Here is a 14,281-nt window from a genome sequence, read left to right on the forward strand (position 1 = left end):
GTTGGAGAGAGAAATATCTCAGAATTGTTCAACAATATACACATTTTACAAGTAAGTAATAACAGAGGACTCTCCTGAGAGCCCAATGATGTTATTTTTAAGACCCACTGATGCTGATACAAATATATTTCTCATAATGTTCAAGGTTTAACAATATGTTTATTGGTTTAACATGATTTTTACTTGTTTTAAAAGTACAAGGACTGGGTGCCTGTGGGACTGTTGGTGAGTGATGAGAAAAGTCTGACTCTGGTTCATCGGACTCGGCCTTCAGCTTGTAGGGGTCCCCAGGGTGTGAGGTTGAGAGTGTGAATGTGGAGACTGTCTCTGTCCCAAATGGGAGCCTACTTCCTATATAGTGCACTAGTTTTGACCAGGGCCCAAGGGCTCTGGTCAAATTTAGTACATTATATAGAGAGTAGGGTGCCATTTGGGACGCAAGCCTGTCTATCAGGCCTACTGACAGCTACTCCTGCCAATGTCCCAGGATTATGGGTCTTAGGGGTTGAGAGGAAGTTCTGTCCCCCAGCAGGAGAGCAGGAGAGCAGGAGGTGGGGGTAGAAAGCGACAGACGGCACCGCTCCGACAGGTTTCCCATATGGAGTGATTTAGAGCCAGGGTGGTTTATCACCACCAACCATACCCCCAGGGAACACTTCACCTTTCCTCTCTCTGCTTACCCTTTCCTCTGCCTCTCCCTCTCTACCCCCATATCTCTCTCTTTGTCGCTCTTTCGCCCTCCCTCCCCAACCATTTCTCGCACTCTACTATCCCTCTTTTTCTCCCTCTGTCTCTCTCTAAGCACTGTCTCTCTCTCTCCTTCTCTCCCCGACCCCACCCTCCTTTTCTCTCACACACACACAACCTCGCCCTCTCTCTCATCCAGAAGGGGAAGTGTCCTATAACCTCTCCATTGTCTGTTTTATACCACCCACTACCTCTCTCCTCTCTACCCCTTCACAGCACTATTTTATACTATCTACAATCGCTACACTTTTATGACTTTGGGCTTAACTGTCCAGGGTTTCCTGTGTTTTTGTTACTTCAATCCACTGCCTGAGAAAGAGTCATGCTTGTGTCCCAAATGGCACTCTGTTCCCTATATAGGGCACTACTTTGTTGGGAATAGGATGCCATTTGGACAGACAATATGATTCATACAGTGGGCTAAGTTTAACTCTATCTGTTAGATGAGAGAGAGAGAGAGAGATAGAAAGAGAGAGGCGAGAGAGAATGAGAGAATGAGATAGAAAGAGAGAATGAGAGAGAAAGAGAGAGAAAGAGGAGAGAGAAAGAGAGGAGAAAGAGAGAGGAGAGAGAAAAAGAGAGAAAAAGAGGAGAGAGAAAGAGAGGAGAAAGAGAGAGGAGAGAGAACGAGAGGAGAGAGAGAAAGAGAGAGGAGAGAGAAAAAGAGAGAAAGAGAGGAGAGAGAAAGAGAGGAGAGAGAACGAGAGAGGAGAGAGAAAAAGAGAGAAAAAGAGGAGAGAGAGAACAAGAGAGAACGAGAGAGGATAGAGAACGAGAGAGGAGAGAGACTCCCTGCTGGAAGAGAATTTAATGGTATGGAATTCTGAATAGATTGATGGCATGTTTAGTTTCCCTAGAGTAAGGACCACAGCTCATTTTGCTGTGATACATTATATCAATAAAGACATTGTTGACTCTCATAAGCTGGTTTTGTTTTACAACTGCATCATTATTGTACATGAAAAATAATGTTGTTTCTGGTGTCAGTGTGTAGCCCACCATTTGGTGCCAGACAGGTGTTGGACTAATTAACCAATTATGTTTATTTATTTTGTATCCATTGCTACCAGATTCTTAGTTAATACCAATCAAATCCCAGGTAAGTATAATCTTAAACCGAGCTCCTAAATAAAGGGTTACCTTGTTGTTTTTTTACACTGAAATCAATACATGTTAGGGTGAATATAAGATCATGACTGGAAATCAAACAAACCGCAATGCGGCAAGTTTTTTTGCATGTTTATTTTGTCTGTTAATAGATGTCTGTCACGCTGAAATACAGTATAAGGAGAACATCTCACTGTAAAATGACCTCTCCTTATCCCTATAGGACAGAGAGACTACATATTCAGACAGTGTTAACACAGACAAAGGGTGTATCCAAAATGGCACCCTATTCACCTATGTAGTGCAGTACTTTTGACCAGGGCCCCAATTTCTGATCGCTGTGACTCCAAATCTACGTTGGGGATGTTATAGAATAGTAGAATGATCTGCAGGTGTCCCATTACCCCCCTTTCCCCCCCTCCATCTCCCCGTTAGTTCCATGCAAGCTATCTGATCCATCCAAGTGATTCCAGATGTGGTGACGCAGGGTGGGATACGGTCTGCAGTCTCTGCTCCAGTCCTCCCATTCACACAGTCAACACAATTAACAGGTTGAGCTCTCCCCTGATCTACCTATATGCAGGGGTTATGATAACACACACCCACTGAGGGTATGGAGTTTCTCAGCCTAAATGAGACACTGTTGTTCTGAAACAAAATGGTCTCCCAGCCAGGCTAGCTATAGAAGCTGTATCAACATTTCTTTCCCCTTTATAGATTTTTGGGGGGGCCTCAATTGGTGCCTCGCACTGTTCTAACAGGTCCTGTGTTCCATGACCCGAGACAGATAAACTAGCAGCTTGTATTAAAGTGTTTGCTACTGTGGATCCAGAGCACTCAGCCATGAAGGCGAACAAGAGTGATAGACTTCATTCAGTAGGATAAAGGCAACAAAGGATGTGGATGGCCTGTAGGTTGATAAACCAATAAATAACGCCAGAGGTACTGATGTTTGGGCGAATGGGTAAATAGTGTGGGGAGACTGCTGTTGGACATATAGACAGCGAAATAATGTTATGGGTCTCCCCTCTGAGCCTGGTTCTTGTCTAGATATCTTCCTTCTAGGAAGTGTTTCACTAGCCTTTTGCTTGCCCTTTGAAGTCCAGGCTCGGTTAAGGCATTAGCATGCTTCAGTTCGGCTGGTGCCTAGCTGAACTTGAGTAGGCAAACCAAACTAATGTGCTTGCATAGTCCCTTAAAAGCCCTTTACTTGAAAAATTTGAAAGAAAGCACCAATAGTACTCTTCGTCCACTTTGAGATGACATAGCCAATATAAACTTCCTCAAAATTGTTAGAATTAAACTCAAGAAATATGTCATGCATTTTGACGTTTTTGCCGAGGAGATCTGTCACGCAATTTTACATCTAACTAAGATGTTTAGTGCAGTATTTCTCAATAACAAATTGTGCATGAAAACGAGTCATCTCTCATTTAATGACAAAAAAATACTTTATTGAAGAATCCCTACTGCTGACCAATCACCGTCGAACTGACCTTGGCTTGCCTCGAGAAAGAATGTGTGAAAAAAAAACCTTACCGAAGTCCAAAACAAATAAAAACATCACAAAATACCATCATGAGCCCTATTTGCTCAGGACTAGAATTACTATAGAACGTTGTTTATGTAATTATTACCCCAGCATGTCCGTTTTTCCAGTGGACAATTCGGATGGGATTAGTTTTACCAAACTGCCCCTGTAATAATTTGTTTTCCTCATTCAAAATTGACCGCTATGACGGACGCCTGGAGGCTCTCTAGGCGAGAAGATATTTCAAATGTCTAGGGATAGCCTAATACTGGCCTGATGGCCTTCAGTCAAAATAATACTGCATATCAATTCTCTTCCTTCAACCTACGCAGACATTTAATTACCTGACGTATTTGGCAAGTTATCAATTCATTAGCACAATATCGTCCACTTCATCTTTTAAAAGAGAAGTATGGCACTAGGAAAGTTGATATGTGAAAAAACAGATCAATAATCAGTCGGCTATGTGCATAGCACTTTGTTTTAAGCATCAATTTGTTCCCATGTTCTTACCCAAACTGGGTGCAGCACCTGTTAAACTCTGTAATATCCCTTAAAACACAGGAATGATGATTCACATAGGATAAGTATTATCAGAGGACCTGGGAGTTTTCTGAAAAACACTAGGTTTTTAGGGCTGGGCAAATAACCTTCCTGCCAAGTAAAAATGGCTGACATGGCAGATTCAGACAGGACTAAAATGACGGATGTGGTGATTTGTGCTCATGCACATAATTCCATTACCTGAGCTGCCCCAGTAAAACTGTCCCAATAGGGCTATAATATATGCACAAACTGTTTTGGCTGGGAAGCATGCGGACGCCTTTGGTGTAAAGCACTTTGTGGCATCTGCTGATGTAAAAAGGGCCTTATACATGAATCGGATTCATTGAATTTGATTGAAAGACTGCTTTTGGACGGATGGATCGGTAAATAATGTGGATACCGGTCAATAATTTGGACAGATGGATGGACAGGTAAATAGACTGTTGTTGGCAGATAGGTAGGCCAGACTGAGGTACACACCTATGGAACATGTCTGCCCTTTTGCAAGCCAGATGGTTGGTTGGTTAGTTGACAGACAGACAGACAGACAGACAGACAGACAGACAGACAGACAGACAGACAGACAGACAGACAGACAGACAGACAGACAGACAGACAGACAGACAGACAGACAGACAGACAGACAGACAGACAGACAGACAGACAGACAGACAGACAGACAGACAGACAGACAGACAGACAGACCTGTGAGTCCATGATGAGGAACATGTCAGCCCCATTTCCAGCCAGCCGGTTGGGGATCCTGATGTCCACTATGGAGCCAGGGAGCCTGCTGGGGCCGTTGTTGATCACCTGGAAGAAGATGAGAAAGAGGGAAATATTAGGGAGAGAAAGATTGTGGAGGGTAGAGAGAAATAGAGAGTCAGGGGTTAGAGAGGTAGAGCATTGAGGTTAGAGAGAGATGGTGGGGGCGGTGCCTAGGTCCACTCCCATTCCCCAGGCGCACTCATTTGTTGACTTCTGTAACCGTAAAAGCCTTGGTTTCATGCATGTTAACATTAGAAGCCTCCTCCCTAAGTTTGTTTTATTCACTGCCCTAGCACACTCTGTCAACCCGGATGTCCTAGCCGTGTCTGAATCCTGGTTTAGGAAGACCACCAAAAACCCTGAGATTTCCATCCCTAACTATAACATTTTCCGACAAGATATAACTGCCAAAGGGGGCGGCGTTGCAATCTACTTCAGGGATAGCCTGCAGAGTTCCGTCTTACTATCCAGGTCTGTGCCCAAACAATTTGAGCTTCTACTTTTAAAAATCCACCTCTCCAGAAACAAGTCTCTTACCGTTGCCGCTTGCTATAGACCACCTTCTGCCCCCAGCTGTGCCCTGGACACCATATGCGAGTTGATTGCCCCCCATCTATCTTCAGAGCTCGTGCTGCTAGGTGACCTAAACTGGGACATGCTTAACACCCCGGCCATCCTACAATCTAAGCTTGATGCTCTCAATCTCACACAAATTATCAATGAACCAGGTACAACCCCAAATCCGTAAACACATGCACCCTCATAGATATCATCCTGACCAACCTGCCCTCTAAATACACCTCTGCTGTCCTCAACCAGGATCTCAGCGATCACTGCCTCATTGCCTGCGTCCGTAATGGGTCTGCGGTCAAACGACCACCCCTCATCACTGTCAAACGCTCCCTAAAACACTTCAGCGAGCAGGCCTTTCTAATCAACCTGGCCCGGGTATCCTGGAAGGATATTGACCTCATTCCGACAGTAGAGGACGCCTGGTTGTTCTTTAAAAGTGCTTTCCTCACCATGTTAAATAAGCATGCACCATTCAAAAAAATGTAGAACCAGGAACAGATATAGCCCTTGGTTCACTCCAGACCTGACTGCCCTTGACCAGCACAAAAACATCCTGTGGCGTACTGCATTAGCATCGAATAGCCCCCGCGATATGCAACTTTTCAGGGAAGTTAGGAACCAATACACACAGGCAGTTAGGAAAGCAAAGGCTAGCATTTTCAAACAGAAATTTGCATCCTGTAACACTAACTCCAAAAAGTTCTGGGACACTGTAAAGTCCATGGAGAATATGAGCACCTCCTCCCAGCTGCCCACTGCACTTTTTTTTATTTCACCTTTATTTAACCAGGTAGGCTAGTTGAGAACAAGTTCTCATTTGCAACTGCGACCTGGCCAAGATAAAGCATAGCAGTTAGACACATACAACACAGAGTTACACATGGAATGAACAAAACATACAGTCAATAATACAGTAGAAAAAAAGAAAACAAAAAGTCTATATACAGTGAGTGCAAATTAGGTCAAATAAGGGAATTAAGACAATAAATAGGCCATGGTGGCAAAGTAATTACAATATGGCAATTAAACACTGGAATGGTAGATGTGCAAAAGATGGATGTGCAAGTAAAGATACTGGAGTGCAAAAGGAGCAGAATAAATAAATAAATACAGTATGGGGATGAGGTAGATAGCCCATCTGTATACAGCCCATCTATGAACAGGTGCAGTGATCTGTGAGCTGCTCTGACAGCTGGTGCTTAAAGCTAGTGAGGGAGATGGGAATCTCCAGCTTCAGAGATTTTTGCAGTTTGTTCCAATCATTGGCAGCAGAGAACTGGAAGGAAAGGCGACCAAAGGAGGAATTGGCTTTGGGGGTGACCAGTGAGATATACCTGCTGGAGCGCGTGCTACGAGTGAGTGCTGCTATGGTGACCAGCGAGCTGAGAAAAGGCGGGGCTTTACCTAGCAGAGACTTGTAGATGACCTGGAGCCAGTGGGTTTGGAGACGAGTATGAAGTGAGGGCCAGCCAACGAGAACGTATAGGTCGCAATGGTGGGTAGTGTATGGGGCTTTGGTGACAAAACGGATGGCACTGTGATAGACTGCATCCAGTTTGTTGAGTAGAGTGTTGGAGGCTATTTTATAGATGACATCGCCGAAGTCGAGGATCGGTAGGATGGTCAGTTTTACGAGGGTATGTTTGGCAGCATGAGTGAAGGATGCTTTGTTGCAAAATAGGAAGCCGATTCTAGATTTATTTTTGGATTGGAGATGCTTAATATGAGTCTGGAAGGAGAGTTTACAGTCTAGCCAGACACCTAGGTATTTGTAGTTATCCACGTATTCTAAGTCAGAGCCGTCCAGAGTAGTGATGCTGGTTGGGCGGGCAGGTGCGGGCAATGATCGGTTGAATAGCATGCATTTAGTTTTATTTGCGTTTAAGAACAGTTGGAGGCCACGGAAGGAGAGTTGTATGGCATTGAAGCTCGTCTGGAGGTTAGTTAACAGTGTCCAAAGAAGGGCCAGAAGTATACAGAATGGTGTCGTCTGCGTAGCGGTGGATCAGAGAATCACCAGCAGCAAGAGCGACATCATTGATGTATACAGAGAAGAGAGTTGGTCCGAGAATTGAACCTTGTGGCACCCCCATAGAGACTGCCAGAGGTCCAGAGAACAGTCCCTCCGATTTGACACACTGAACTCTATCAGAGAAGTAGTTGGTGAACCAGGCGAGGCAATCATTTGAGAAACCAAGGCTGTTGAGTCTGACAATAAGAATGTGGTGATTGACAGAGTCGAAAGCCTTGGCCAGGTTGATGAATACAGCTGCACAGTAATGTCTCTTATCGATGGCGGTTATGATATCGTTAAGGACCTTGAGCGTGGCTGAGGTGCACCCATGACCGGCTCTGAAACCAAATTGCATAGCGGAGAAGGTACGGTGTGATTCAAAATGGTCGGTAATCTGTTTGTTATCTTGGCTTTCGAAGACCTTAGAGATGCAGGGTAGGATAGATATAGGTCTGTAGCAGTTTGGTCTAGAGTGTCTCCCCCTTTGAAGAGGGGGATGACCGCGGCAGCTTTCCAATCTTTGGGAATATCAGACAATACGAAAGAGGTTGAACAGGCTAGTAATAGGGGTTGCAATAATTTCGGCAGATCATTTTAGAAAGAGAGGGTCCAGATTGTCTAGCTCGGCTGATTTGTAGGGGTCCAGATTTTGCAGCTCTTTCAGAACATCAGCTATCTGGATATGGGTGAAGGAGAAATGGTGGGAGCTTGGGCGGGTTGCTGTGGAGGGTGCCAGGCAGTTGACCGGGATAGGGGTAGCCAGGTGGAAAGCATGGCCAGCTGTAGAGAAATGCTTATTGAAATTAATTATAGTGGATTTATCGGTTGTTACAGTGTTTCCTAGCCTCAGAGCAGTGGGTAGCTGGAAGGAGGTGCTCTTATTCTCCATGGACTTTACAGTGTCCCATAACTTTTTAGAGTTTGTACTGCAGGATACAAATTTCTGTTTAAAAAAGCTAGCCTTAGCTTTCCTAACTGCCTGTGTATATTAGTTCCTAACTTCCCTGAAAAGTTGCATATCACGGGGGCTATTTGATGCTAATGCAGTACGCCACAGGGTGTTTTTGTACTGGTCAAGGGCAGACAGGTCTGGAGTGAACCAAGGGCTATATCTAATCCTGGTTCTACATTTTTTGAATGGGGCATGCTTATTTAAGATGGTGAGGAAGGCACTTTTAAAGAACAACCAGGCATCCTCTACTGTCGGGATGAGGTCGATGTCATTCCAGGATACCCCGGCCAGGTCGATTAGAAAGGCCTGCTCGCAGAAGTGTTTTAGGGAGCGTTTGACAGTGATGAGGGGTGGTCGTTTGATCGCAGACCCATTACGGATGCAGGCAATGAGGCAGTGATCGCTGAGATCTTGGTTGAAAACAGCAGAGGTATTTGGAGGGCAAGTTAGTTAGGATGATATCTACATTTGACATTTTACATTTTAGTCATTTAGCAGACGCTCTTATCCAGAGCGACTTACAGTAGTGAATGCATACATTTCATTTCATACATTTTTTTTTCTGTGCCGGCCCCCCGTGGGAATCGAACCCATAACCCTGGCGTTGCACACACCATGCGTTGCAAACACCATGCTCTACCAACTGAGCTACAGGGAAGGCTGGTGGCCGTGTTTATGGATTTGGGGTTATATCTGGTAGGTTCATTGATAAGTTGTGTGAGGTTGAGGGCATCAAGCTTAGATTGTAGGATGGCCGGGGTGTTAAGCATGTCCCAGTTTAGGTCACCTAGCAGCACAAGCTCAGAAGATAGATGGGGGGCAATCAATTCACATATGGTGTCGAGGGCACAGCTGGGGACAGAGGGTGGTCTATAGCAAGTGGCAACGGTGAGAGACTTGTTTCTGGAAAGATTAATTTTTAGAAGTAGGAGCTCGAATTGTTTGGGTACAGACCTGGATAGTAAGACAGAACTCTGAGGCTAGGAAACACTGTCACCACCGATAAATCTGCGATAATCGAGAATTTCAATAAGCATTTTTCTACGGCTGGCCATGCTTTCCACCTGGCTACCCCGACCCCGGTCAACAGCCCTGCACCCCTCACTGCAACTTGCCCAAGCCTCCCCCATTTCTCCTTCACCCAAATCCAGATAGCTGATGTTCTGAAAGAGCTGCAAAATCTGGACCCCTACAAATCAGCAGGGCAAGACAATCTGGACCCTCTCTTCCTAAAATCATCTGCCGAAATTGTTCCAACCCCTATTACAAGCCTGTTCAACCTCTCTTTCGTATCGTCTGAGATCCCCAAAGATTGGAAAGCTGCCGCGGTCATCCCCCTCTTCAAAGGGGGAGACACTCTAGGCCCAAACTGCTACAGACCTATATCTATCCTACCCTGCCTTTCTAAGGTCTTCGAAAGCCAAGTTAACAAACAGATCACCGACCATTTTGAATCCCACCGTACCTTCTCCGCTATGCAATCTGGTTTCCGAGCTGGTCACGGGTGCACCTCAGCCACGCTCAAGGTCCTAAATGACATCATAACCGCCATTGATAAGAGACAATACTGTGCAGCTGTATTCATCGACCTGGCCAAGGCTTTCGACTCTGTCAATCACCACATTCTTATCGGCAGACTGAACAGCCTTGGTTTCTCAAATGACTGCCTCGCCTGGTTCACCAACTACTTCTCAGACAGAGTTCAGTGTGTCAAATCGGAGGGCATGTTGTCCGGACCTCTAGCAGTCTCTATGGGGGTGCCACAGGGTTCAATTCTCGGGCCGACTCTTTTCTCTGTATACATCAATGATGTCGCTCTTGCTGCTGGTGATTCTCTGATCCACCTCTACGCAGACAACACCATTCTGTATACTTCTGGCCCTTCTTTGGACACTGTGTTAACTAACCTCCAGATGAGCTTCAATGCCATACAACTCTCCTTCCGTGGCCTCCAACTGCTCTTAAATTCAAACAAAACTAAATGCATGCTCTTCAAACGATCGCTGCCCACACCTACCCACCCGTCCAGCATCACTACTCTGGACGGGTTCTGACTTAGCATATGTGGACAACTACAAATACCTAGGTGTCTGGTTAGACTGTAAACTCTCCTTCCAGATTCACATTAAGCATCTCCAATCCAAAATTAAATCTAGAATCGGCTTCCTATTTCGCAACCAAGCATCCTTCACTCATGCTGCCAAACATACCCTAGTAAAACTGACTATCCTACTGATACTTGACTTCGGCGATGTCATTTACAAAATAGCCTCCAACACTCTACAAATTCGATGCAGTCTATCACAGTGCCATCCGTTTTGTCACCAAAGCCCCATATACTACCCACCACTGTGACCTGTATGCTCTCGTTGGCCGGCCCTCGCTTCATATCCGTCGCCAAACCCACTGGCTCCAGGTCATCTACAAGCCGTTGCTAGGTAAAGCCCCGCCTTATCTCAGCTCACTGGTCACCATAGCAGCACCCACCCGCAGCATGCGCTCCAGCAGGTATATTTCACTGGTCACCCCCAAAGCCAATTCCTCCTTCGGCCGCCTTTCCTTCCAGTTCAGTGCTGCCAATGACTGGAACGAACTGCAAAAATCACTGAAGCTGGAGACTCATATCTCCCTCACTAGCTTTAAGCACCAGCTGTCAGAGCAGCTCACAGATCACTGCACCCGTACATAGCCAATCTGTAAATAGCCCATCCAACTACCTCATCCCCATATTGTTATTTATTTTGCTCCTTTGCACCCCAGTATCGCTACTTGCACATTCATCTTCTGCACATCTATCACTCCAGTGTTTAATTTGCCATACTGTAATAATTTCACCACTATGGCCTATTTATTGCCTCACCCTCCTTATCCTACCTCATTTGCACACACTGTATATAGACTTTCTCTATTGTATTATTGAATGTATGTTTGTTTATTCCATGTGTAAATCTGTTGTTGTTTGTGTCGCACTGCTTTGCTTTATCTTGGCCAGGTCTCAGTTGTAAATGAGAACTTGTTCTCAACTAGCCTACCTGGTTAAATAAAGGTGAAATACATTTTATTTTTAAATGAAGGGGGGAGGGGTGTCACCAGTACCTGAAAGGTGAAGTTGAGTGGCTGGAAGTTACACTCCATGTCCTCCAGCTGGACGAAGCGAGAGGCATCGATGGAGTTCCCATACTCAAAGGACGTCGGGTTCACCACTCTGTGGACAGACGGACGGACAGAGACAGACAGAAAGGCAGGCAGCAAGGCAGACAGGCAAGCAGATGGACAGTTAGACAGTTCAACTAACAGTCAGTCAGACAGACAGTAATTGGTATTGTACATTACCAACAGATTCATGATATCAAATCACTTTTTTTTATAACAAACTTGTGTAGGTCTGTATGTTTCATATATAAATTGACTGTAAGAGAGAGTGATTAAAGACTGGTGTGTGTTGTCCAGATGTTTTCTTCGTGTCCTGTGGGGGAGGAAGGCTGTTCTGTTGTTGTGAGAATGGAACATATCAGCTTGAAAGCCCTTTATCTCTTGCTGCATTTTATCAGAGAGTTAGTTAGTTCAGAGAGCGAGAGCGAGAGACAGACACAGAGAGAGAGAGACACAGAGATACACACAAGAGACAGAGAGAGACAGACATAAAGAGAGAGTATAGATCAGAGAAAATGGAGAGACAGATGCAATGTCCAAATGGCCAAGTTCCTCCACAGAGAGGAAACAGCTCAGCTACAGCTCTGCTGTCTGATAATGCTGTCTGATAATGTAACTCAGCTCTGTCTGGTGTCTTTAATCTGTCAAGAGGCTTAGAACAGAGCTGTAGAGACCAGGCAGACACAAACTAGCAGAAAAACTGAGCGTTAGTTTGACTATCACTTTGATTTAATGTGACCGTTTATATTCATCTTGATACAGTTAAAATAAACAGAGTGACTGTCTCTCAGCTTGATTTTAGCCTACCATCCGAGCATGCAGTCCAAGCAGCTTGATACTGTATATTTGAATAATCCATGGTGTTGTCAAGTGACTTCATCTGATAGTATAAGGGTAGCATAAATTCAGAGTCTACGCACCCAGACAGTATGGGAATGTAGTGTGTTTGGCCCATAAAGATAGTTAGAGGATTCAACTTTGATATAACACGTTTTTACATGGGCATTGCCATTGAGAGCTTCCACCATTTTAAAGTAGTCAACTGGTTGGGGATTCCTATGGGTTGGGAGTGATCAGCCAATGATCAGAGCATGGTCTAACCCCCCCCCAAAAAAAGATAAAAAAAGATATAGATGTACCATTGTAAAGTGTTTGCTCCACTGGATATCATAAGGTGAATGCACCAATTTGTAAGTCGCTCTGGATAAGAGCGTCTGCTAAATGACGTAAATGTAAATGTAATGTCTTCTTCTTGGGTGCTATGGTTTGTAAACGGCTTTAAGCTATATCACCGCCATCTAGTGGCCACAATAAATAAATTACAATATTTGGTTCAGGACTCCAGCACTGCAGATGGCGGTAAATCACCAATATTAGCTTTACGCTTTTTTCAAAACAAAATAAGAAGAAATTGGACTACTTTAAAATGGAGATAGCCTTAATGGCGATGCCCATGCTGGCACAGATGCCGTAATGGCACAGATACAAAGATCTTTCCATCTCTATGATTTGGCCTAACTGTAATGAATGGCTTACAGTATGTCTACAGTTAGCAGACCACTCCCATTACAGACAAAGTAATTATGTTTTGTCCTCTTGCGCATTTTGAACCACTTACCCAGTGATAGTTGTGTCCACCTCATGGACCAGTGGGATAGATAGTTCCAACGTATTGTCCAACAGTTTATGTTCAGGGTTGGCACTACAATGAGAAAACAATAACAGGCATTTAACATATAGTCGATGATAGTAGATGTTAATACATTAACAATGCCAATTTTCAGCATAGTGATTCAAGTACAAATCTTTGTATTCTTGACAGCAACATGAAAGAGAAAGTTAGCTAGGTCTCTTAAATTCTTCTGTCCAAAGAAAGAAAGGTCTTCTTTTTTCCACTGCTAACTTCGCTAATCTGGCAACTTGGAGTTATTCACCCCTCCCAGCCTTATGTGATAGCAGACCCCTCGCAGCCTTATACGACAGCAGACCCCATCTGGTCTTATGTGAAAGCAGTTGTAGCCATAGCCGCGGGAAGCAAAAATCTAAATATCGAATAATAATCAGAATTTTAAATGTAAAAAAATCCACTTTTTTGAAATATATACTAGTATTGGTGGACCAATATAGACATCTGTAATATTTTTATTCCTTACAGGCTTCCTTCTTTTCACTCTTGTCAATTAGGTTAGTATTGTGGAGTAACCACAATGTTGTTAATCCATCCTCAGTTTTCTCCTATCACAGTCTCATGGTGAAATCATGCCAGTTTCCTTCCTCTCCGGCAACAGAGTTAGGAAGGCAGCCTGCATCTTTGTAGTGACCATCCAAAATGTAATTAATAACTTAATTATGCTCAAAGGGATATTCAACGTCTGCTTTTTTTTTTACCCATCTACCAAAAGGTGCCCTTCTTTGCGAGGCATTGGAAAAACTCCCTGGTCTCTGTGGTTTAATCTGTGTTTGAAATACACTGCTCGACTGAGGGACCTTACAGATAATTGTATGTGTGGGGTATAGAGATGAGGTAGTCATTAAAAATGTATGTTAAACACTATTATTGCACAAACAGTGAGTCCATACAACTTATTATGTAACTTGTTAAGAATATTTTTTACTCCTGAACGTATTTAGGCTTGCCATAACAAAGGGGTTGAATACTTATTGACTGAAGATATTTCAGCTTTTCATCTTTAATTACTTTGTAAAAAATTTGAAAAACATAATTCCACTTTGACATTAAGGGGTATTGTGTAGGCCAGTTACAAAAATATATACATTTATTACATTTTAAATTCAGGCTGTAACACAACAAAATGTGTAAAAGTCAAGGGGTGTGATTACTTTCTGAAGGCACTCTGTGTGTGTATGTGTGGGGGAGGGCTTCTACTCG

At 44.0% G+C, this 14,281-nt stretch overlaps 1 protein-coding gene across 1 annotated transcript in view; it reads right to left on the reverse strand.

Moving 5' to 3' along the window:
• Positions 1-14,281, reverse strand: part of itga9 (integrin, alpha 9) — a 136,914-nt gene that overhangs the window by 10,470 nt on the left and 112,163 nt on the right. Inside the window, exons 21-23 of the mRNA XM_029765253.1 lie at positions 13,010-13,093; positions 11,335-11,443; positions 4,637-4,744 (exon numbers count right to left, since the gene is read on the reverse strand). Of these exons, the coding sequence (XP_029621113.1) occupies positions 4,637-4,744; positions 11,335-11,443; positions 13,010-13,093 (301 nt within the window). The remainder of the gene's footprint in view (positions 1-4,636; positions 4,745-11,334; positions 11,444-13,009; positions 13,094-14,281) is intronic.

This window comes from Salmo trutta, chromosome 10 (assembly GCF_901001165.1).
Source record: "Salmo trutta chromosome 10, fSalTru1.1, whole genome shotgun sequence".
NCBI lineage: Eukaryota > Metazoa > Chordata > Actinopteri > Salmoniformes > Salmonidae > Salmo > Salmo trutta.